The sequence below is a fragment of the Corapipo altera genome, unplaced genomic scaffold (genome assembly GCF_003945725.1).
Source record: "Corapipo altera isolate COAL_440 unplaced genomic scaffold, ASM394572v1 57, whole genome shotgun sequence".
In the NCBI taxonomy this organism is placed as follows: Eukaryota; Metazoa; Chordata; class Aves; order Passeriformes; family Pipridae; genus Corapipo; species Corapipo altera.
This window is the reverse complement of record NW_020884905.1, coordinates 1,291,679-1,313,796: the sequence shown is the minus strand read 5'-3', so window position 1 is coordinate 1,313,796 and position 22,118 is coordinate 1,291,679. Positions and strand designations below refer to the sequence as shown.

Sequence of the window (22,118 nt, the reverse complement as noted above, 5' to 3'; positions counted from 1 at the left end):
TCTCTTGTGAAAGGGTGATAAGATGATAACAAATAGCACACCTTTCATACTGTGGATATCATATTAAACTTGAAAGTCTTTAGATTAATGGATTGTACTGAATTAATACTTCTCCATAAGGATGGTTTATATTATCATTGTGTTCAAATGTATTGCAAAAAATAATACATTCTGTAAGGAATTCATTTAATGGATGGAACATCAGAGTGTACATTGTAGCAAGAGCAGGGACTTGTGCAATATGGAATCTAATACAGAACATGCTTTTTACATTTAACATGAGTGCTACTTCATTAGTGTAAGAATTGGACATGGGCCAACAGTAATAAAGACAAAGGAGAAACCATGGGTCTAACACAGGATTTTTTACAGTGATTAAAACAAATGTCAAATTAGGTAGAAAACTAAGAGCACTTCTGACTGGTCTTCAAGATTGCATCAGGTTGTTGAACTACCACCAAAACACTGAGGTTTATCTGTTTTGGATGGGGGGTTTTCTTTTTTAATCAAACTGGGAAGAATACTGGCATGCATGAAATTCTTGCTGCTCTCCCATTTGTTCAGAATAACACAGTGGTTTGTAATGTAAGCAGCTTCTATCTGTGCAGCTCTGCTTTCTCTTCCTTTAAAATGCACATCTATTCTGAAACCCTGCCTTTTATCCACAACTATTTGGGAGATAAAACCTTATTTTACTTGTAAAACTTGAGTTCTGAAGTAGTAGCATTATGCTGATACATTCTGATATTTATTTATTTATTTATTTAGCTGCAGCATAAAATTGTTGGGTTTACATGTAACATTTAGCATTGAGCATGTCAGAAAACAAACAAACAAACAAAAACAGTCTTGGGTTAGCAAGATAGCATTGGGCATTTCTGGAAATGGGAGAGTTCAGTGGTCAGTAGGAACATAAAATATTAGATCAGAAGTGTCATGGAGCTCAATTTACGATTTTGTCCGAATTATTTTGTCTCTCATGGGTGTAACAGGGCTTTCACATTCCGTGGAGAGGGGCTTTTAAATCTCATATTGTGAGGTTAACACCTAGTGGCATCTTTGTCCTTCTGGTAGAATGCTGTGTCTCTGACTGTTCCCTCCACGAGAGTCACCTCCTTCTCCTCCCTGACCTCTGGCTAAATGGAGGAGTGGATTACTAGCAGAGGAATGTAACACTTCCAATTTGCCACGTAGGTGGTAATTGCTGCATTCCATGGAGGTTACCACAGCAAAACCCTCAGAGACACACGTACCTCAAGTGGAAAGAAAGTATAGCTTTGCTTCTAGAGTTTGTTGAAGTTATGAATGATGTTTAGTGTGACAGTGTACTTTAACTATTTCAACTCTAAGAAAAACCCAAATAAATAGGTATCTGTTTTCTCAGGTGGCCAGCTTCTCACACTAGTTTTCTCTACCAGTCCTAATAGAAAGTAATTATTATGATCTCAACCATTTCCTTTTCCTCACCTTCCTATTTTCCATTACACAACTATAATTATTGATTATACCTAATTAGGATTTATTGTGCTTCAAAGATCTTGGTCTCTGCCTCCAAAAGGTGAAAATCTTACATTTAGGCTTAACATCATGAATAATAGCAATAGACAAGAGGACAATCAGATGGGAGGACAAGAGCGACCACTTCAAAAACACATGATTTTGGCCTTAGTTAACTAGCTAGATATGTGTAATTAAGTGAAGTCCAAGTTCAAAGCATTTTCATGACTAGTATATGGAAGGGAACAATACTAGTTTGAAGTTTATTTATTTATTTCAGCAAAATGTACTCTCTTGAGGGCAGCAGTGTTTGTCCAATGTATAGAGCACATGCACTCCACGGGTCTTGCATAAACACCCGCAACTCCTTTCTTCCATTGCACAGAAAGGCACTCAATGAGTCATGACTTCCCTGTAAACAGGCTCTGTGTAGATGCCTGTCCCTCACCTCTTTGGAGCTCTTTGTTGCCATGTTGTCTTCAGTTCACTTCTGCATTTTCTTCTATGCTCAGATCTCTCTGTGCACCTTATATCCAGGGTTACATGATACTGAAACCATGATAGGAGTTGGACTTTGTATGTTGCATTCCCATAGTCCTCCAAAACAGATTCTCCTCTTCAAAATACTAGGAGTTGTGTATATTCTCATGTTATTACTTCATCTATGAAATCACGTTATTGTTTACATGTCACTTATTTTGCCTTATCTTGAATACTATGTGGGAGACTAAAGAACCTAACAGTCAAGTACTTGAGAAAAAAAGATTTTGTAGTAGTCTAGTAAAAATTAGGTCTTCTCAGGCTTGGTCTATAGGATGGAGAATTTTGGCCTGGCAATCAAGCCTCAGGACTGAAAGTTTTGCCAGAAGGATAGGAAGGTTTATAAAATTACATGGTCAGCTAGGAAGCTGGTGTAAGCCACAGCTCGCACAGGAAGATCGTGTTCTGTCTGATGGAAGAGTCAGTGATGTTGTAGGAGAGGGATTAAGATTGAAGGAAAAAAAATATAGGTCAAAAGGCCTCAGTAGACATGTTTTGTCTTCAGCCTCTAGATCCATTGTCGGATATTATGCTAACTGTAATGAGAAGTCTTTGCAAATCAGGCTCTATAGCTACTTACACTACTAAAGTATGTATTACATTAGCTGTTCTGAGGCTTTATTTTTTAAAAATTTTATCTATTACTGTACTTTTATCTATTGCCATGAAATGGGAATGCCAAACAGAAGCTTTTGTTTTGAGGATGAATTGGTGGGCATTGTGAGGATGACATTGGTAGCATTACTAGACTCTATCCCAATCCAACAGTTGCAGACTAGTGAGTACAGAATTGCCTAAAAATATAGGTATGCTAAATATAGTGCACTTCTAATTATCTCAGATACGATTCCAGGCATGCTTACTAGTTTGAAACAAAATGGAAGACATTGTTCCAGCTCTTGGGAAATTACTGTTTATAGAAAGTGAGTTGTTTTTTTCCTTGTAGTAGATTCCAAATTCACCATGAAAAAATGTTATAAATATGGACCAAAAATTGTTACCTGACTATTCCTTGCAATGTTACCTGCTGAAGGAATTGGAATTCACCTGCTTCTGCTTTTGAAAGTGAAAGCTCAGTGCAACCCTGGTGACATCGCATCTGGAGAACACATCCTGCAGTGACTTCTCACTGCTATGCAGAGTGAAAGGAAGGGCTTGGGAAGCTGTCAGGAAATACCTTTGAAACTATCTAGACTCTGACTGACAAGTCTGAGTGCCAAGACACATGTCCCAGTTCTGGCACATCTGGAGGAGACCTGTGAGTATTAAACAATAAATATCAGCTGTTTCTACTGAGAAAGGTAACAGTTAAACAGTTTCTTTGTGGGCTTCCCTTGTGCTATCCAGGTGTCTATCAGCAAATTAATATATTTGTATTAAGGCTTTCTCTAGAAGCCCTAAGAGGATGTTCTTGTGTTGATTATGATGCCATGAATAGTCATAGCCCTTGTTCTGGTAAGCTCACTACATGTGCTTGGAAAAATACTTTTTTATTTATTTAATTGGTGTCTTTTTATTTTTACAGATTTAAAGAGTCTAAGTGATTGAAAATGATAATTCAATTATCAAGTCAAATAAACCCTCTTTAAATTAGTCTATTATGAACTTAGCCAAATAAATACATGCAGCATCTCCATGTTAACCACTCACTGTAGCTCATCAACAGCCTTCTGCAAGGAAACACAAGAGAAATCTTTCACTAAGTGTCTTTCACTAAACCTTTGTGTTTAAGTCACCAAAGTTAAGCTATTTCAGAAGAATGAATGACGCATCTTCCAGACTCTAAAATATTTGAAAAGTCATTTACACTTACACAAAATGTGAAAATAGATTGCCACCAGGAGTTAATTGTTTTACTTTGCACATAAAAGATTCCTTCCTGATGTGGTATGACAGCGGTCTCTTAATAAAAGAGTGAACAGTTAGTGAGAGGTGCTGACTCAGGACCTGGTGGATCAGGCAGAATTGGGCACAGTGTAGTTATTGCCAAGGTGCACTAGAATGAGATCTGCAAAGGACCTTAAAAAAAGAGGAATAAGATAGATTTTGCTGAAATAAAGAATACAAGTGCTTCAGCACTGATGCGAAAGTGTACTCCTGGTCTGAACTACAGCAGGCAGACCTTGCTTAGAATCAGAGGACTGCCTGAGTCTGATATGAAGCTGTCCTAGTCAGTTGTCTGTTCTGGATTGCAGTTCACATTCACAGATTCCATCTGCATCATTAAAAGTTCTTAATTACATTTTTGTTGGAAATATTACTTGACAGTTACACATTCGTTTGGTTTGTTGACGAAGTGTCCAAAACGTTTTTGCTCAGTCTTTGGTATTTTGATATTTTAATCTACAGTTAGCGCTACAAAACATGTTTCCTACATCCAGTCCAAGGCAGACAGACTAGGCCATAAGGGAGATTTTTTTCAATTTTAGGTAAATTCTTCAACTTACAGAACTTTTCAGGACAGGAGAGAAAAGGAGTGTCCTTTTATGTGATTGCATTCATGTTGTTTCTACTGCAGTTATAAATAGCTCATTACTAAATTCTTATTAAGCTCAAATTAAGCTACTGATGCTTTTAGGAGCAGATATACCTTTATGAATCTCTTTGATTTATAAGGCTGAAGATTCTACTGGTGATTGGGTTTTACAAAAAACAACAATGAAGCTAGCATGACTAATTTCTCAGGAGTAATCAGGTAACAGTGATAGTATTGTTTCCAGAATCTCTAATGTAGGGGCAAACCTTCTGTGCATGCTGTCTTTCTAGAACTGCTCTGTTCTAGTTGTTATTTTGTTTCTGTATTTTTTCTAAAAAATCGTTGCTATTGTGGTGGGAATGGAATGCTTCTCTGAGAAAAGAGGCCATAGCAAAACCATTTTCTTCAGTTATTCTTTCCTCTATTGTTCCAGTTGCTGCATCTCTATGACAAGATCTGTATTTCACAGAAATTATTACTTAAGTGGTCATTTTTAAAAAATGTTAAGTCAGAGTCTTTAATCTTATACATAGTTTCAAGCAAGAGAAGTTCTAGAAGTAATCCAATAATAATAACTGTAAATTAAAAAAAGGTCTGTATATTTGAGTTATGTTTGGCTTATGAAAGCTTGGTGAAGATGCAGATGAAATTTTAGTTCCTAACTAACCATTTTATACATTGGTTTTAAAAACATGTCAAGTTAGTGTAAGTATATGATTTCTTGCATAATAATGTTCTGTTGGATAGTCTAGAAGTAGCTCACAAGCTGAGGATATAGGAAAATTATTGACTGCTAGCAATAGTAAATTTAGCTTTGCTACGAAGAGCTCATGCCTAAAACATGAAAGTATCTCACATCCAAGAAATGGCTCTTGTTCTAAGCCATTGAGAAATTTTTGTTTCTATAAATTAACTAGTTGAGCCACTCAGCAAGTTTTTTCTTCTCATACTTCAAAAAAATTAGGAATAAATGGAGATGAAACAGTTATTGTTATTTTCAGTTACCAACCTAGCCATGTTCAGATATTGGTATGCATCAGACTTTTCATACTTTATCATTAAAGGATAAGTGTACCATGTGCAGTGCCACTGATCAGTGTCACCTGCCTCTCCCTCAGTCATTTATGTTCTTCCTTACCACTTTCTGAAAGCACTTTTTCTGTCACCGTATTACTGTCAAGCGCTTTAGGATGAATCTACTTTGGGAACTGCAAAAATGGTTTGGGTATGAAGTAGAAAATGGAATTATGATGCAACACCACTTAATCAAGTTCTGAAATAATTATCACAGGACTGATTTCAGTGTAGTAAGCTATCTGCAGAAATGATAATAGGTGTTGCTCAAGCCTGGCACACCTAACTTCTTGTTTCCCAAGCCATATAAATAAATAGTCTTCTTTGCGTATATAAGTGTATCCACACCTCTCCTGTCACATTATTTCTGAGCAAAGAAGGGTCCTTCACCTAGATTACCAAATAAATGGAAGCAGACACCCTCCTATTTTGTAACACTAGGAATCATTTTGCTATGCTTGCAAGTGGAGAGTATAATTACCATTATCCCCTGGTACTATAAGTGACATTGCTGTTACTGCTTCCCAAGCTTCATTTTTAGGAACTTAGTTTTATCCAATACCCGAAAAAAGCAGCCACTTTAAACTTTAGCTCACTTAATGGTACATTTTCTTTCACATTAAATTCAACCTTTTATTACTTTTCTAGAAATACTTTTGTTAGGAAAAATACTCTAAGAAATAGCTGAATCTGTACTTATAAATTTACCTCTAGTCTTTCCAATACACCAAATGTGCTCTACAGATAGTCTATAAGTTTTAGCCTTGCTAATGAAAGTTACATTAGGTCCTCATATAGTATATACTGTGCTTTTAATTTTCATTCTTCATTAGCACTTCAGTTTTGTATGATCCACTGGATTTCTGTGTGTCAAGCAAACAATTTCTGAAAGATTTAATTTTTTCTCATTCTAAGCTCCAATATAATATCAATAGGTCATAGGTCAGTCCAACTGAAGACTAATGATGTCATCCAGAACTTTGGAATGCAGCAGATAATTTGCTTTATTGATGAACTTGAAAAAAGTTTATTGTTTAGAATTATCATCAGTTCAGTGTGAGATTCTACAGCACAAATCCAGGAAAGAGCAAATATCCTTAGGCTGCTGCAAGATCTGTTCCTAATATTAATTGTAGGGTAAGCTTAAGGAAAGTGTTGAAAACAGGATATGATGAAACATGAAACACTCCCTTGGCTCCCTAACAAATCCCTCCCTCCTCTTTCTATATTCTCTCTCAAAATAAATAGCTGTGGCTAGCTGGAATCAGAGTGCCACTAATGCTACACTTTCCATTTTAGTTTCTGGGTTTCTGTGGTTGTTAAATACTGGAGACTGAGACTTAAGTATATGCAATTTTCAGCCATTTACCCGTATTTTTTGTCTTTTTTCCTGATTTTGGAGATTATCTCAGTTGTTATTCATGTTTGCTTAGGCAGAAATTCAGGGCTGTACTGGACCACTACTTCTTTAGGATGGTGAGGATTAAACCTGCTCCCTTGTTGCACTAATAAGCTCATGGTTGCATTGTTCCAAACTTTTCATAATAGTGAAAAATATGTATTACCCAAAAGTTTAAAAAGCCATTTCACAAAATTTCTGATATACAAAAGGAAGGTCAAAATGGGTCTGACTAAAGTAAGAACATACCTAGAAGTTTGTGTCTTGAAGGCATTCAAACATGTTTCCTGTTCTAGTGGTAAGTGGAAAATACTGCTCAAATTTAATATTATTGGCGTTTTTTGAAATAGATTAGCAATTCTAATAAGTTGTTATTTAATTGTGTGAAATGTCTCTCTCAACTACTTACAAGAAGTCCAGTTTGTCATTCCCCTAAGTGGCACTGCAGGTCAATAGCTGCTGCTATTGATCCTAACATCCTAAGTAGCTACCATCCTAAGCCAAACCTGGAACCATTACATTTTGGTCCAATCTCAGTGTTGGTGGGAGGGAGTTCTACAGCAGGAAAGCTTTTCTTTAGCTAGAAAAGCAAAAGCACTGAGATTAGATCCAGGATTGCAAATTCAACCATACAAAGCTGAGGTTTGAAAAATAACAGTCCCTGTTCTCAGTATTTACAATAATGATTATATTTTCAATTTGTTTCCATTATGTATTTTTTATTTTGGGCAAAAGCTTATCAGTTGCATGCCTCCAAATGAATTTTCCCAGAATTAAACATTAGATTTGTTTAATTTTTTTCTCGTCTCCACATCATTTGCATGCAGCAGCCACGGTGTACTGAGGAACATGTGTATCCAGCTAGTTACTCTTTCCACAGCAAGGGAATTAGAATTGAGGTTACCATTAACCAAGAGGTCAGAAAATTTTGTGATGTGTCTTCACTACATCATACTAAATTAAGGGACATCCCACTTCCCCAGGACTCCAGGCCATCACCACACAGGTCAGTGTCAGCCCTTGAACTTTGTATGGAACCCTTCCAGCAAAGTGGCCCTCTACAATTAGACAACACTTAAACTCTTTCGAAGTAATAGATTATGAATGTGTAAAACATTAGGTACCTTGCAGCTAACCACATAGACATTACAATTTGAGGTCTATTGTATGTATGAATTATAAAGACAGCAAACTTTTCTACTCTAAAGTTATTAACATCATACGTTACAAACAAGATTTATGATGAAAGTTAATTTTTATGCTCTGAAGTTATAAGCTTCCTATAGTTACCCATTAAATGTTTAATATTGATACAGAAAAAAAGAGCAAATTTAATTCAGAGGGGACCAGCTACTTTAGGGTCACTCAGACCTGAAGCTTTGAAAGTGTTAAAGTGGAAGTTGCATACTGTTTACAATTCTTACTTCTGGGACTCAGTTCTGTGACTTGAGTTCTCTGGCTCCTTTTCTCCCCTTTTGCTCTTTTCAGTTCAACCCTTATATGCTTCTGCCTTCTTAGCAAGGCAGAGTTTGAGCAATGTAAGAGCTCTGCAATCTTGGCACGGTGGTTTCAGTAGCTGCATGGTATGGTATGTCCTTTATAATTTCACACAGTTCAAATCAGATGGAAAGATAATCAGCTGGGGAGTTTGAGAATGATCTGGGCTTGATACATAATATTATATCACATTTTTTCCACTGATCTAGCCAAACAGATTTCAAGAGCAAGATTCAAGGGAAAATAAGTAAACTGTAACTTCTTCTTTTAATACTTTAAATGCCTTATCACATTTTCTTGTATGTTTTAATTCATAATTTGCATGAACTTGTCATACACATTCTTATTCCTAACGCTTTTTTTGAAGAGTGGTTTATTTTTGCTATTTTTTACATACCAACTCTGTGGTACCTGGTCCCTGTAAAATCATTCAGTGAGCATTTTGGTAGGAGAAATAGGCCAAATTTTAATACTCTCAACCTTGCCCATTCCAGTTCATCCACTCCCAGCTGTATATCTTCTAATGCCTACCTTAGTCATGCCAAGATCACATTTTTCTCCACTGAGTGTTAGGTCCTGCTGGCAGACACTGCCTTCTGAGTTAAAAGTAGGGCTCATTCTCAGTTGTAAATCTCTGTGTTGTTGTAAGCCAGTGTAGATTTGCACAGACCTGTCAGTGAGATCAGCTTTTACAGAGCAGTTGCTGCATTCCTTTTGCTGAAAGTAAATGTTTGGAACTTAGATGCCCTGATGTAATTTTACAACTAGAGATTCTAGAGTACAAACACATGCCAGAAAAGCCCCAGCTTTACTGGGTGATCAGTTTTAGGTGTTGGATAGGTCTCATCACAGTTCCTCTGTTTTTCAGCAATATGTAAAACAGGTGAATCGTCTTGTTTTAAAATTTAGAGTGAAGTTAATTCAAGAGTTTTTGGGGGCTTAATGCTGTCTGCTGTAGTATATGTCCTATCATTTGTCTTGCAAGAGCCTGAACTGAACACTTTAGCAGAAATATATATTAATATTTTTCTTGTCACAAAGGGTTGGCAGAGCACAGAAACAGGCAGAAAACAGTCAGAGAAATGGAGCAGTCTATTCAGATATTCCTGCATCTAATTTGTAACCTTGACATAATAATTCATAATTTGTCGTCTACTTAAAATACTGATACTAACAGAGTTAGTATTATTTAGACACTACCAAGCAGAAACAGTCACAGTAGTTCTGTGTTACAAATTCCTATTTCAACTTCCTTCTGATTGAGTTTTTGAAATTTGCTATAGTAAATGGTAATTTTTTTCTTCTTTTCAGGACTTCGCCTAATTAGCTCATGTGTGTTTTCCAATGTGCTGGTTGCAGAATGAATATTTTAACCTGCTGACCCACTTAGAAGAGTTCTGTGTACATATATATAATAATTGGTCTTTTGTTTTACTTGGGTTGATGTGAATCAACTCATTTGGTGATGGAACTGAAAAGAGCAACCACCTACAAATCAACTTAAATTATATCTTTTGACTGCACTCAGAATTACTCACTTTTCAATGATACAGAAGTTCAATGGCCACCAGTGTGGTGTTGTGGGATCTCTTGATCTTTAAGATATGAAACCATTAAATGTGACAGATGTGAGAGGATCCTTATTCATCTGCATTGCTGTGGAGAGATTTCAGTAGACCATTGCAAAATGGTGTACTGAAATCTTAAATATTGTTTAGCTAGGTAGTTGCTCTGTGTTTGACCAAATAATATGTGAATTTCATGATTATTCCAAGATCTTATCTTTTTCCTGAACTAGGGCTCTCCTGAAGACAGAAAACATTTCCTAGAGATAATTCAGTTACATTTCTAAAGCATTGTGAATTGATTGGACCAGTGCTACAGTTTGTAGTGCCACTACCATTAGAAGACTGCATTTCTGCTATGATTATAATACCATACCTAGTAATGCCATGAAAGCCATGCTTTACCTTTGAGAATGCCTTTGGTACACGGTGATACAGGAATAGCTTTCTCTTATGTACTGTTTTGCCAATTATGTGACACTGCTGTTCTTCCTTGTTTTTTAATAGCATGTATTTGGTGAAAGGGAATGCTTGATTAAGCTCCTTTTTCAAGTAAAAAGGTGGGCTTGTTATTTCATGTAGTCAAGATGCTGAGTGTGCATATCAAGATTTTTTGAGGTATCAGTAGTGAGGTATTGGGTATTTACAAACAGTGTATATAAACAGATATATTTACTTAGGTGACCATTCAATTTGAAGGGGGAAGCAACACACGTTCATTGACTTTTTGCCAACGTTAAAACATCACAGAGGATTTAGGTGACCCGTATTAATCCCTTATCACAAATGAAATGAGGACTGCTATGGTGGAAGCAGAAGCATTAGTTTCAAATTGTTTCCCAAAAATACGTTGCCAGTGATTTTATCAACATGACTTTTTCGAGGTTGTAGGAGATAGTCATCACATTTTTCATGGCCAAAAGCAGTTTAGAAGAGTATATGATATCTCACCATCTTCTCAATTAAAGGAATATAAACCTCAAAAGAAACCAAACTGAGCAAAATTGATGGGAAGAAGGGAGAGGATGGGACACTTCAGAGACACAAAGCTTTAGGAAGTTAGAACTGCTGAGTATGTGTATCTAACATTAGATACCTACATCCAGAGAGATGTTTCAAAAAGGTTAAGTGGGGTTTTTTAGAGATTCTAAGCATCTGTGGTTTCCACTGGCTGAATGAATTAAATATTTTTTCACAAATATGTTCAGAATTCACAGATGCATTCCCATCTAAGAGGATGTGAATGCCAGATATGTTAGTTTAAGACCCATTGTTTTCTAGAATATCAGAGGGAAAATCAACAAGGAACTAATACTTGTCCTACTCTCTATGACTGATCTGTCACATAGTGGGATGTACTAATCTGAAGCATATTTCAAAGCTCATAGGCATGTTTCTAAATCTTTTATAAGCTGATGTTTGCAGTTAGATTCTAACACTAGAGAAAGAATATGTTATTTTCTAAGGAAGGTATCTCTTTCCACAGACTTACAGTGTATTAGCAACTCATCTGGACTTTGGGGTCCAGATAGTATGCACAGATACCACAAGTGAAGTAAAACACAAATTTCTAAGTGACTCATTTGATTAGCCAGTCTTGTCTGTGTAATGCACAATTGTGATATTGATGTTACAAAGTGACAAAGTGACTTCCCACCAAACATAATCATGCTATTACTGTTTACTCTGACAGCAGCTTCTTTCCATCCAAGAGCTCAGCACATTTCACAACCATTAAGCCTCCCAATGAAATAGTTAAATGTCATTATCCCGTTTTCTAGATGAGGCATATAGAGATTAATGACTTGTTAGAGTCATACAGGAAATTTGTGACAGAGCAAGGAATAGATGGCAGCTCCTCCAGCTCTTATGCCTATTCTCTTTTTTACAAAATTACTCTTTCTGTCCTCAAATAAAAGGCACTTCTGGTTTTGGAGCAACACTCTTAATGAGTGAACTCAAAAGCTCAATTATTGAATCAGTAAAAGAAAAATGTGCTATTATTGGCATAGGATTGCTTTTAAGTAGAAACGGGTGAGAATGCAAGAATCCTAGATCTCGATTTGAAGGTGAGGAGGGGGAAGGGGGATCTCAGCAGTTTTATGTAGCACCAGAAACCTAATGTGACCAGCATAGAAGAAATGGCTGTTGATCTGGTCTTGAGTCATTATGGGGCTTTTTTATTTGGCTGTGACTGAATCTCAGTACTTCTGTTTAAACTGAGCAAAAGGCATTTTTCACTGTGTGGGTCACACATGATGTGCAGTTAAGTTTTTCACACCCAAAGAAATCACCCAAATTAAATCCACTAACTGTTTTGATACATAAACACACAATTAAATAATAAGATGTGAAATGCATCACAGAAATGCTTACACATAAAATATATCAGAGATTTTCTTTGGAAAGTTACTCTAGAAGTGAAATACTTTGGGATGTGTGGTTTAATATTTTTAAATTATTCTTGCTATTTTTTACTATAAGCTTTATACACTTAGGCATTCCCATCTGTAGTATAACATTGTCTATACAGGAGGTATTATGTTATCTGTATGTGTGTATATATATGTATATATACACAGATAGTATGACATGAATTCATGAAACTTTAAACTAATTTATATTGTATAGGAAAGGAAGGTGGAGGGTTTTTAGTACAGGAATAGACATAGGAAGGTTTATGTTCTGAGAGAAATATATATGAATCTTTGAAAATAATTATTGATGTATTTATTGTATGGATATTATCCTGCCTAGCTACTTAGTTTTAAATTAGAAGAGTCAATTAGGAGGAATTCCTGGCAGAAGTGAAAATAAAGTAGAATCCTGGAGATAATCAGGAGTCCTAATGAAACATAAAGAAAGCCATTAACTGGGGATCATGCTCAGCCTGACTCTGACCTGGGCTGATGAAGTTTCTTCTTTCAGTCAAGGTTAGGGTGGAAGATGATACTTATGAAATCTTAAAGATGCTGGCCTACGCAGAGAAAGGGGTTGAGTGAACTCTTCGGGGAGTGTCACTGAGTGCTGACAAGGACTGATGCATACCATGAGTGGCAGAAGACTTTCTATATGACCTTGGCCGAGTCATTTAATCCCTCTGTGACTTGGTTTCCTCATCTGCAGAATTAGGTACAAACAATAATACTTCCCTGCCTCACAAGAAGCTGTGGGGATTACTTCATTACTGTTTGCAAGGTGTGTTGAGAGACAAATAGAAAAAATGCAGTGGAAATGTTATGATTTGTTGCTGGAAACAAATATCAGATACCTTGTTGATCATGTCCTGGAAAATATATTATTAACAGGCTATTTCTTGGAAATCTGATCTTATTAGAAACCACATGAGCCCATCATACCTTCCCTCTTTCCTCTTTTCCTCCTCTTTTCCTTTATGCTCTTCTATTCAAGTAGTTGTGCAAATGTTATTAGACAAAATTAGACAACCTGTCTTCCTATCAAAAAAGTATGCTTCTTTCAAAGATGACTGCTTTTTAGCTTCTGTAAATGATGAACCTGTAACTCCTCAAATCTACAATCACATTCTCTTATCTAGGAACAACCTGTATAGATTGTTAAGTAACAAACTTCCTTTAGTTACAGTTTTGAAGAAGTGGATAGCAAGTGTTTAAAGTTGATTTTGAATTCCAAAGAAATATCCACTAGTAAGAGCATCTCCTTCTTTGCTTAAGAGATTGAAAGAAACTCTTATAAGCTGCAGCTCTATGCTTATTAATAACAGATCCATGCCTTGTTTGATCACACACCACTTTTCTTTTGGACTGCATATTTTGGTAGTGGAATCCCTCTACTATCATGTCTTCAATTCCACTGACCGATGTTTAGGTTTACTTAAATCTGAATTAGAGTCTGGTAAACCACTAACAAATGGTAGCCACATTGTATGAAGCATTGCATAAATTTGCAGCCACACCTAAGCACTCACCTTAAAAGCACATAGGGACAATAGTGTTTGTTAGCTTGCACAATGCATGAGATAAGGTGATGCAATGTTCATATGTCATTGCTGTTGCATGTGCTGCTCATGTAAGGGGTTTCTCCCGAGCAGCACACAAATGTAGGGCCACGATAAGCTATGCACAGTCTTGTTTGCCCTCACATCTACTGTGGCATAAAAGGTTTGGTAGAAGTAATCCATTTGATCACTCCCTTCCCACTCTTTTGTAGTCAAGTCAAACCTCTTTTTTGCTCACTAATTCTCATGTAAGGCTCTCACTGACATCATCTAACTAGGACTTTCAGGGTGTGAACCATTTTTGTTATTTATGGAGTATCAGACTTACACTAATGTTGGCAGGGTTTAAATCAGGCAGGAAAAGTACTAGCATGAGCAAAGACAAGAAATTAAAGACAAAAAGGAGTTGAATTTTTTTAATATGTGGAAAATGGTAACTTTCATCTTTTTTTCCCCTAGAAAAATGTGATTTTCTGAATTATCAGAAGTAATATTTATTGAGAATACATTTAATATATTTCCTTAAGAGTGCAAAATATACTATGTAAATTTTAGTTGGCTTTTACAATGTACTGTTTTAATGTAATATTATTTTTCCAAGGAGTAACACTATATTTACAGCTAGAGCTATTTTGAGCAATATGTAGTTCTACTGCATGGTATGTTGGTGCATTTTTAAGAAGGGAATCTATTTATTGAGCATAGGAAGCAAAATGTTTCTTTTATAATAAAAAATGTGGCAATATTTAAAGGCCTTGGAAACAGGATATAAATACTGACATGCTAGTATAAGGTAGAAGACACTGTTCTTGAAGGAAAAGTAAATAAATCCATCTCTTCATTTAATAATTTTGATACAATTCATATAGCTATTAAGAATCCTCACCACTAAATTTAGACTAGAATGTGTTTCAAAACAACTTCAGTTGAGTGCTTACGAGTTATACACAGAAAGTATGCTGCAGGATTGCAGCAATGATAACATCCTCTTATAGCACTAATACTGTACACTGAGGAAACCACTTTCATTTGGAGATGAAATGTGGGCTGTTACAGAAGTTTCTCATGTTGTCAATATAGATGTCAGGAGAGCAAATTTTATTTTTAACATTTATAGGGATTATTCATGGTCTTCCCTGTTTGAGTAAGAGGGAAACAAAAAAAAAGACTGGGAGAGTTTGGCAAGGCAGCTGGCACTTAAGAGGAGTAAAGGATGTTCAGAAATTATTGTTTTCTTTTTCAGAATTATGAAAGATAGTGTTTGGAAGAAATTAAGTTTCTCTCCCTACTCACTTTTATTGTTCCATAGAATCAGTTTGAACTACATAACAAAAGATGTCTATGGTTCTAAACTCAGCACTTCATACTGTAAGACCACTTGTTATGCACATTTTCTCTGAAACAATTTTGGAGTAGCTACCATTGTACCATTCACTGTCTCCAGCACACCTGATATATCCAAGCAAATAGTTTGTCGGTTCTCCTGCACAGTCCAAGACTCAGTGGTGTATTAACACAGCGTACCAGAAACAACAAATCAGTTTGATAAGGATACCAGACCCTGATGAAAATAACTCTCACATATTTTACCTTGTTATTCATGTATATCTGTTGACATTAGCTGAAGCTTTGTTATGCTTTCTAGCATTTCCAGTTGAAATGTAAACTGCTAGAACAAAAATAATCTTTGGCTCAGATGTTGCAGAGAGTAAGTGTAAAGCTGTTGAAGGTCATGAAGGAGGTTGGAGGTCCTAGTGTCTGTGAGGAAGAAGGAAGCGGGCTGCTTTGTCTGATCTGGTTTAAAAAACAAGTTTGAAATAGAAACAAAAGAGTTCTAGAAAAATCTAACAGAGTTTTCAGTCCTTTGTTCCAGAAGATAGTCTTTTGCTTAGGTGAGTAGCTGGCTTCCTCTTTGTCCATCATGTACTCTTTAAAATTTTAATGCACTTCCCAGTAGGCATCCCCTTCCTTTCAGTGTTCTGGACTCTGGCCTCTCTGCCATGTTCCCTGGCTTGTTCTAATGTGATTATTTTAAAGGAAGACTAACTCTATATGGGTTACCATAAAATCTGAGATCTTAAAAAAAAAAAAAAAGCTAATATTCCCACGAGAATCTGAGATCTTAAAAAAAAAAAAAAAGCTAATATTCCCACGAGAATTTGCATTCCAAGCAGCAGGGAAGTCCATGGGCGTACAGTAGTGTTGATCTGCACTGGCACAGTAGTTTGAGTACATAGCAAACTTTGTAATCATGGTTTCACTAGAGTCAGGAGTTCACCACTTGTTCAGTTGGTATTTAATTTATGATCTCAAAATTGTCCTTTCAAGTGTGGAGACCTGAAAAAGACTTTTTTTTTTTTTTTAATTGGCAATTCTGCAGTACAGGTAAATTAATACTGAATCAGTGTTCTATGTTTGATTCCATGGGAATACTGTTCCTTTGAAACAAACCGCAAACAGTACGTTGTGTAAGAGGGACGCAGGTTTACAACTCTCACACTGTAAACTAATGGTCTGAGTCCTTACTAGCTTATTTAATGTAGGATTTTATTAGCACTACAGCCAGCAGAAGTATATTGCTTGTCTTATCTATGCCTCTTTATAACCATATTACCGAGATTACAGCAATTCATTGCCTGACATTTATCTATCTGCCTGTCCAATCAAATATTCATAGAGTACTCACTGCTGCTCAGAGTAGCCTGGAGAAATAGTTCTAATCCCTCTCCTTACCTCTCAGTATCTCCTAGCTGGGAGTGAGGGAGGTCTTGCATACATGCATTTGTGAGATCCCATCTCTTTGGTTATGTGTTTCTAGTGTGAGCAGTTGACATTCCTTTACTGTGTAATTTATTTGGTGGTGTTACCAGTATGCTGTTGCATTTGTGGTGTGCAGCATGATTTTTCATTGCTATTTATAACATTGGTATTAATGGTAAGCTTGGTGGTATAGTAAGAAAAAAAGGATTATGATCTCTTCCCCAATGGATCACAGCAGATAGGAAACAGTGTATTTCATAATGGAACAATGTAAATAAAATGCTACTCGTTAATTAAAAGTGATTAACTGAAAGAGAATACAGTTAGTTAGATGCACTGAATCTTAAAAATGGATAATGTTCTTAAAATATATTTTAAGTGCACAAATATCAAGGAATTAAAGAAGGTTCTTGTGAACAGTCTTTTGTTCATGGATTTCCTGGTATCATAGAGTCACAGAATTCCCTGATTAAATAGGAATGTGTGTCATATTGTTAAGGTCTTTGAATGTGTCCTGAGAAGGGCAACAAAGCCAGTGAAAGGGCTGGAAGGAATGTCCTCTGAGGAAGAGCGAAGGACTTTGGGCTTGTCTAGTTTGGAAAAAAGGAGGCTGAGGGATGACCTCATTGCCCTCTGCAACTTCCTTAGGAGGGGAAGTGGAGAGGGAGGTGCTGATCTCTTCACCCTGGTATCCAGTGATAGGACTTGTGGGAATGGTTCAACGCTGTGCCAGGAAGGTTCAGGCGGGACATTGGGAAGCATTTCTTTATGAGGGTGGTCATGCACTGGAACAGAGAGGTGGTCAATGCCTCAAGCCTGTCAGTGTTTAAGAGGTATTTGGACAATGCCCTTAACAACATGCTTTGTCCCTTGCCTGAAGTGGTCAGGCAGTTGGACTAGATTGATGACTGTGGATCCCGTCCAACTGAAAATATTCTATTCTATTGTATATATCATCCAGCCTTTGGACTTCTCCCCATCTTCAGTAGAGACCTTATGGAAATGCTTCTGAAAAGAAAAAAAAAAAATAGGTTTGAATGCAGGTCAGATGCAATAACTTCATTTCCTTCCCACAAGGTACATAGGATGAAACAGCCTCATTAACTCTTTGCTCTGAGAAAATGCTTGGCAGTACTACAATGATTGGAATTTTCCATGTCTTTTCCAACTGTAAGAGAGGAGTAAAAAAGTGAAAAACCAGCAGCAGATTACTCGCAGGTAACAAACTAATGTAAATATTTTACTGGAATTTCTCAGGAAATATTAGTAAGGTGTTTTTTGTATAGCATAATTCTGTAGATTATAGTCAACATACTAGGTTAGGCTACCAGCCCTCAGAAGCCCTTCCTATGCCAGATGCCTAGATAAAGGTCAGAGGGGGCGTGACTCACCTGTGAGGAGTGTGTTGTCACCACCAACTCTGGGCAGGACAGTCCCACCTGCGGTGTCCCAATTTCCACGGCAGAGGCACAGTTGGCCCGGATTGGCCGCGCTGGTTCCCCGCCCTGCCACGGATTGGCCAAGCCTTCCGTCTCCTCTCTCTCATCTTCCTGGGCCACCTGCACTGCCCGGCTGCAGCTCCTCCACACTGACCACAGAGGGACCGGAGGATGCCCACGCATCAGCACTTGGTCGATAAGGTGTGTTGGTGGGGATGTGGTGGAGAGGGTGCACACCAGTTGGGGATACTTATTCTCAAAGGCTGAAGACTAAGTCTGTGGCTCATCAAGAGTGTCTAGGAGAAGAGAAGAGAAAATAATCATAAAGAGTATCATTAGAAAGGGGTATACAGGACTTAGTCTTAAACTGTTTGCAGGACTTGCCAGGACTGTGTTTTTCAAATTACAGAAAGGTATTTATTATATTCATTAAATGTTCTATATTTAAAAGCTTTTAAAACAATTTTTGTCTCTATTCAGAAGGTTGCCCAAGGCTCTGGAGGGGCAAACCACTGAAGTGTCTCTTCCTGAGTCCAGTAGACTTTGAATACAGTAGCTAAGTATCACTCAGGGACTTAATTGTTGGCCTGAAGTCGTGTTAGACTAAATATGGAAGAGGATTCTTAAGGTAGCAGCTCAGGTGGTGATGATGGCCATATAGATGAGGGCCACATAGACTCATAGGAAGAAAAGTTTGAACCTGTGATAAAAAATAATTAGAATTTTTCCATCAGATGAAGGAACTGGGGATACAGTTTATTTTTCATAATTATACCAAATTAGAAGCTTGAAAATAATATTCTTATGCTTCTATTTTATAAATATTCCCTATGCTTCTATTATATAAATATTTACTTTTTGTTTCTTTACATTTTTTCTTGGAGAAAAGGTAAATTTGTGGTGCAAGATAACATGATTACATTAAATATGTATTGGAACTCAGGGCTCATGGAAGTTATTTTGTCTCAAGTCTGGACTTGGAATTTTGTAAGACACTATATCTCTTCCTCATCTAAAACCTAGTTCCAAAAGATGGCATGATTAGACTCTTTGAATGCCTCTTGAACTGTTAAATCAGAGAGCTGATCCAAAGAGAAGGCATCTCAGCCATGTTTCAACTTGTTGTGCTTGTGTTTCTGGTTTTTTTCTAGCTAGAAAAAGAGGAAAGGAGGTTTCAGACTGGCTTTCTTTTGTGGCAGAGTGCAGCTGCAGCCAATTTTCCAATCCTAGCTGAACTAAGGACTTTGTGCTTTGAAATAGAACATCTAATTAGAAACAGATTTTTTTTTCCATCTCTCCATGAGTCAGACAAAGATTTCAACAACATATGGACAGGTTCATATTAAATCACTGTTTACCACATCTGTTGATATAATAGCACCTACATGCTGTATTTAAAACTTAATTAGAGGTGGGCCATGTCAAAATCGTCATGAGAGATTGGATAACCACACCCAGCATACTGATACCAAAACATAATGCTTACCAGGATCCCATTTAAGTGACACTTTGATGAGACTTTGGAGAGGAGCAGTCTTCATCTGCTTTAAAGACACGTTAACTTGCTTATATGGCTTTCCTGATTGCTGCACTGACTGGTTGTGACACCATGCAAACCTACCTCCTCCTCCTATAGGAAATTTTTCAACACTTCACAGTCACCTGTTTTATTACTTGCTGACTCAGTAGCTTTTTAAAATTTTGATTAAGTTCAGAGTTAAGTACATGGCTGTTTGGAATTGTGTATTTTTTCCCTGCTTCCAGATGTTTCTGTTACTTGTTTCACTAGCACATGCAAAACCAATGGTCTTACACGTTCATGCACAAATTAAGACACACAGATAGATGATACAAATATAACATATCTCTTAAATGGTGTTTGAAATGCTTTAAAAAATCTCAACTAAGTATCTCCATTCTTTCTGTTACTGTCTGTGTCACATAAGCCAGTCCTGTAGCAGACAGCATGTAAAATAGCATTACTAAATACTTCTTGTGATTTAATAACAGTTGTATCAGCATTTTTGTAGCTGGAACAGTGAGTTATTCATAAGATGAAATGGCCTGGCAAATTATGTGGTGCCATGGTTGAATGTTTAGACTTTGAACATGGGCCATAAAATCTGATATTAAACAACTGAGAATACTATTGGGAAATGTTTCCTTTTTTTCTTGGAAACGGTTTACAATCAGTATCAGTACTACAAGTGAATTATGAAGAAAATATGTCTTCTTTTCACAGACAGTCCTTGAAGACTGGACTTCAGTCCTGCCTCTTAGTTACATTTTGTGTATTTCTGTACTGAGTATAGTTTATTCTTTGCCCATAGGAAACATACACTAGCAATTTAGTATTTTTAAATTGTTTAGAAGTTCCAGAGGACTTTGCAGAAGTCTATTGTTAAGTCCTTCAAGAATCAAATATTTTGAAAAACTTCTCTGGGGCATTTGAATATATTTCTTGACCATATTTTGGAATTGGGAGTAGGGAAAGCAGTCAAAAGAGAGCATGCTAGTCATGGTTATATCTAGAGTTTGAGAGAGCAAGGATTGCATCTCAGTTGTTGAATAATCAAGGAGCTGAGCTAAATGTGCCAATGCAACAATGAGGAACTTTGTTTAAAGACTTCTCCAGTTCAAAGGTGTAATGCAGCAGACGTGGCTGTTAATGGATTGCTGTCATGTAACCAGAGAATTTAAAGTTCCATTAATAATTCAGTGCTTTAAAATGAAATTATTTATGCCTCTTATTGCATTGTTCTGCCAGTGTATAGAAGTATTTTACTTTAATGTATTCTCTTCAAAATATGTGAATGGAAAGAAAGTGCAGCTTTCTAGGCTTGTTCTGTTTCCTGTCCTGGAGAAAAGCCAATATTTCTCAAACATGACAACTACTAAAAATAAGTTACTATGAACTATATTGTCTTTTTGTTCTACAGATGAGGAGACCCTCCTGCTTTGTTTTTTTCTTCTGTGGGGTATTTTTGCCTGGAATCCTCAGTTTTCCACAGACAAACACCTCAATCGATTGTGATTCTCTGTTACCAAACTATGAAACTGAACCACAGACATCTGCACCACCATATATTATTGCTGTATCTTTTGATAACTTTGAGCCAGGAAATGAAATCCAAGGTAAATAACCTTAAAAACATAACATCTTTGTGTCTTCCAGAAATACCAGTCTTCATAAAAATTCCCCCATTTCCTTCTCAGTCTAGATAATTTACTTCTTTACTTCAATCTTGTTCATCTATACCTGATACGTTATTATTTTTTAGATGTTTTTATATACGTATGTATAACTCAAAATGTATTCTTTCTTTTTTCTTTTTTCCATCTAATAAATATATCTTAATTGTATGCTGTAATTTTTGTAACAAAATTAAAATTAAATGGGAGAGCTGGCCAAACTGGACTAATAATTAGTTGCTCATTAACCTTGTATTTAAGTATTTGCTGTTGAACCAGGCCTCTGCAATACAAAGGGATCCTACTCATTAGTTGTTCATATGCTGTCATCTTTCAGGAAAATAAAAATTCAGGACGCAGTATGAGACAACTCAAGAGTGAGACACTTTGAGTCATCCTTCTAAGAACTGTATCCCAGATTTTATCAAATTGCAGGGGGTGGAGCTATTGTGGTTTAAACCACCTTTTTATCTTCCTAATCCTAAATTGCTCTCTGGATGAGACACCTTAACAGCCTTGTTTCTCCACACTATGATGCCATCTCATGGTGCTGTCACACTTCAAGTGACTTGTGAATGCTTCTTTTCTGACCATTCATGCTACAAGGAGCATGGAAGTGGAAGAACGTTGTAACCTGTTACATGTCTGGTTTTGTATCTCAGTAGCTGAAAAAGAGCATTATTCACTAAGTAGCTAGTGGATG

At 36.7% G+C, this 22,118-nt stretch overlaps 1 protein-coding gene across 1 annotated transcript in view; it reads left to right on the top strand.

Annotated features, from left to right (window-relative positions):
* The first annotated feature begins 9,794 nt into the window (after positions 1-9,794).
* Positions 9,795-22,118, top strand: part of LOC113951036 (hornerin-like) — a 57,832-nt gene continuing 45,508 nt past the window's right edge. Inside the window, exons 1-3 of the mRNA XM_027651547.1 lie at positions 9,795-9,884; positions 18,141-18,424; positions 21,163-21,358. Of these exons, the coding sequence (XP_027507348.1) occupies positions 18,395-18,424; positions 21,163-21,358 (226 nt within the window). The 5' untranslated portion in view covers positions 9,795-9,884; positions 18,141-18,394. The remainder of the gene's footprint in view (positions 9,885-18,140; positions 18,425-21,162; positions 21,359-22,118) is intronic.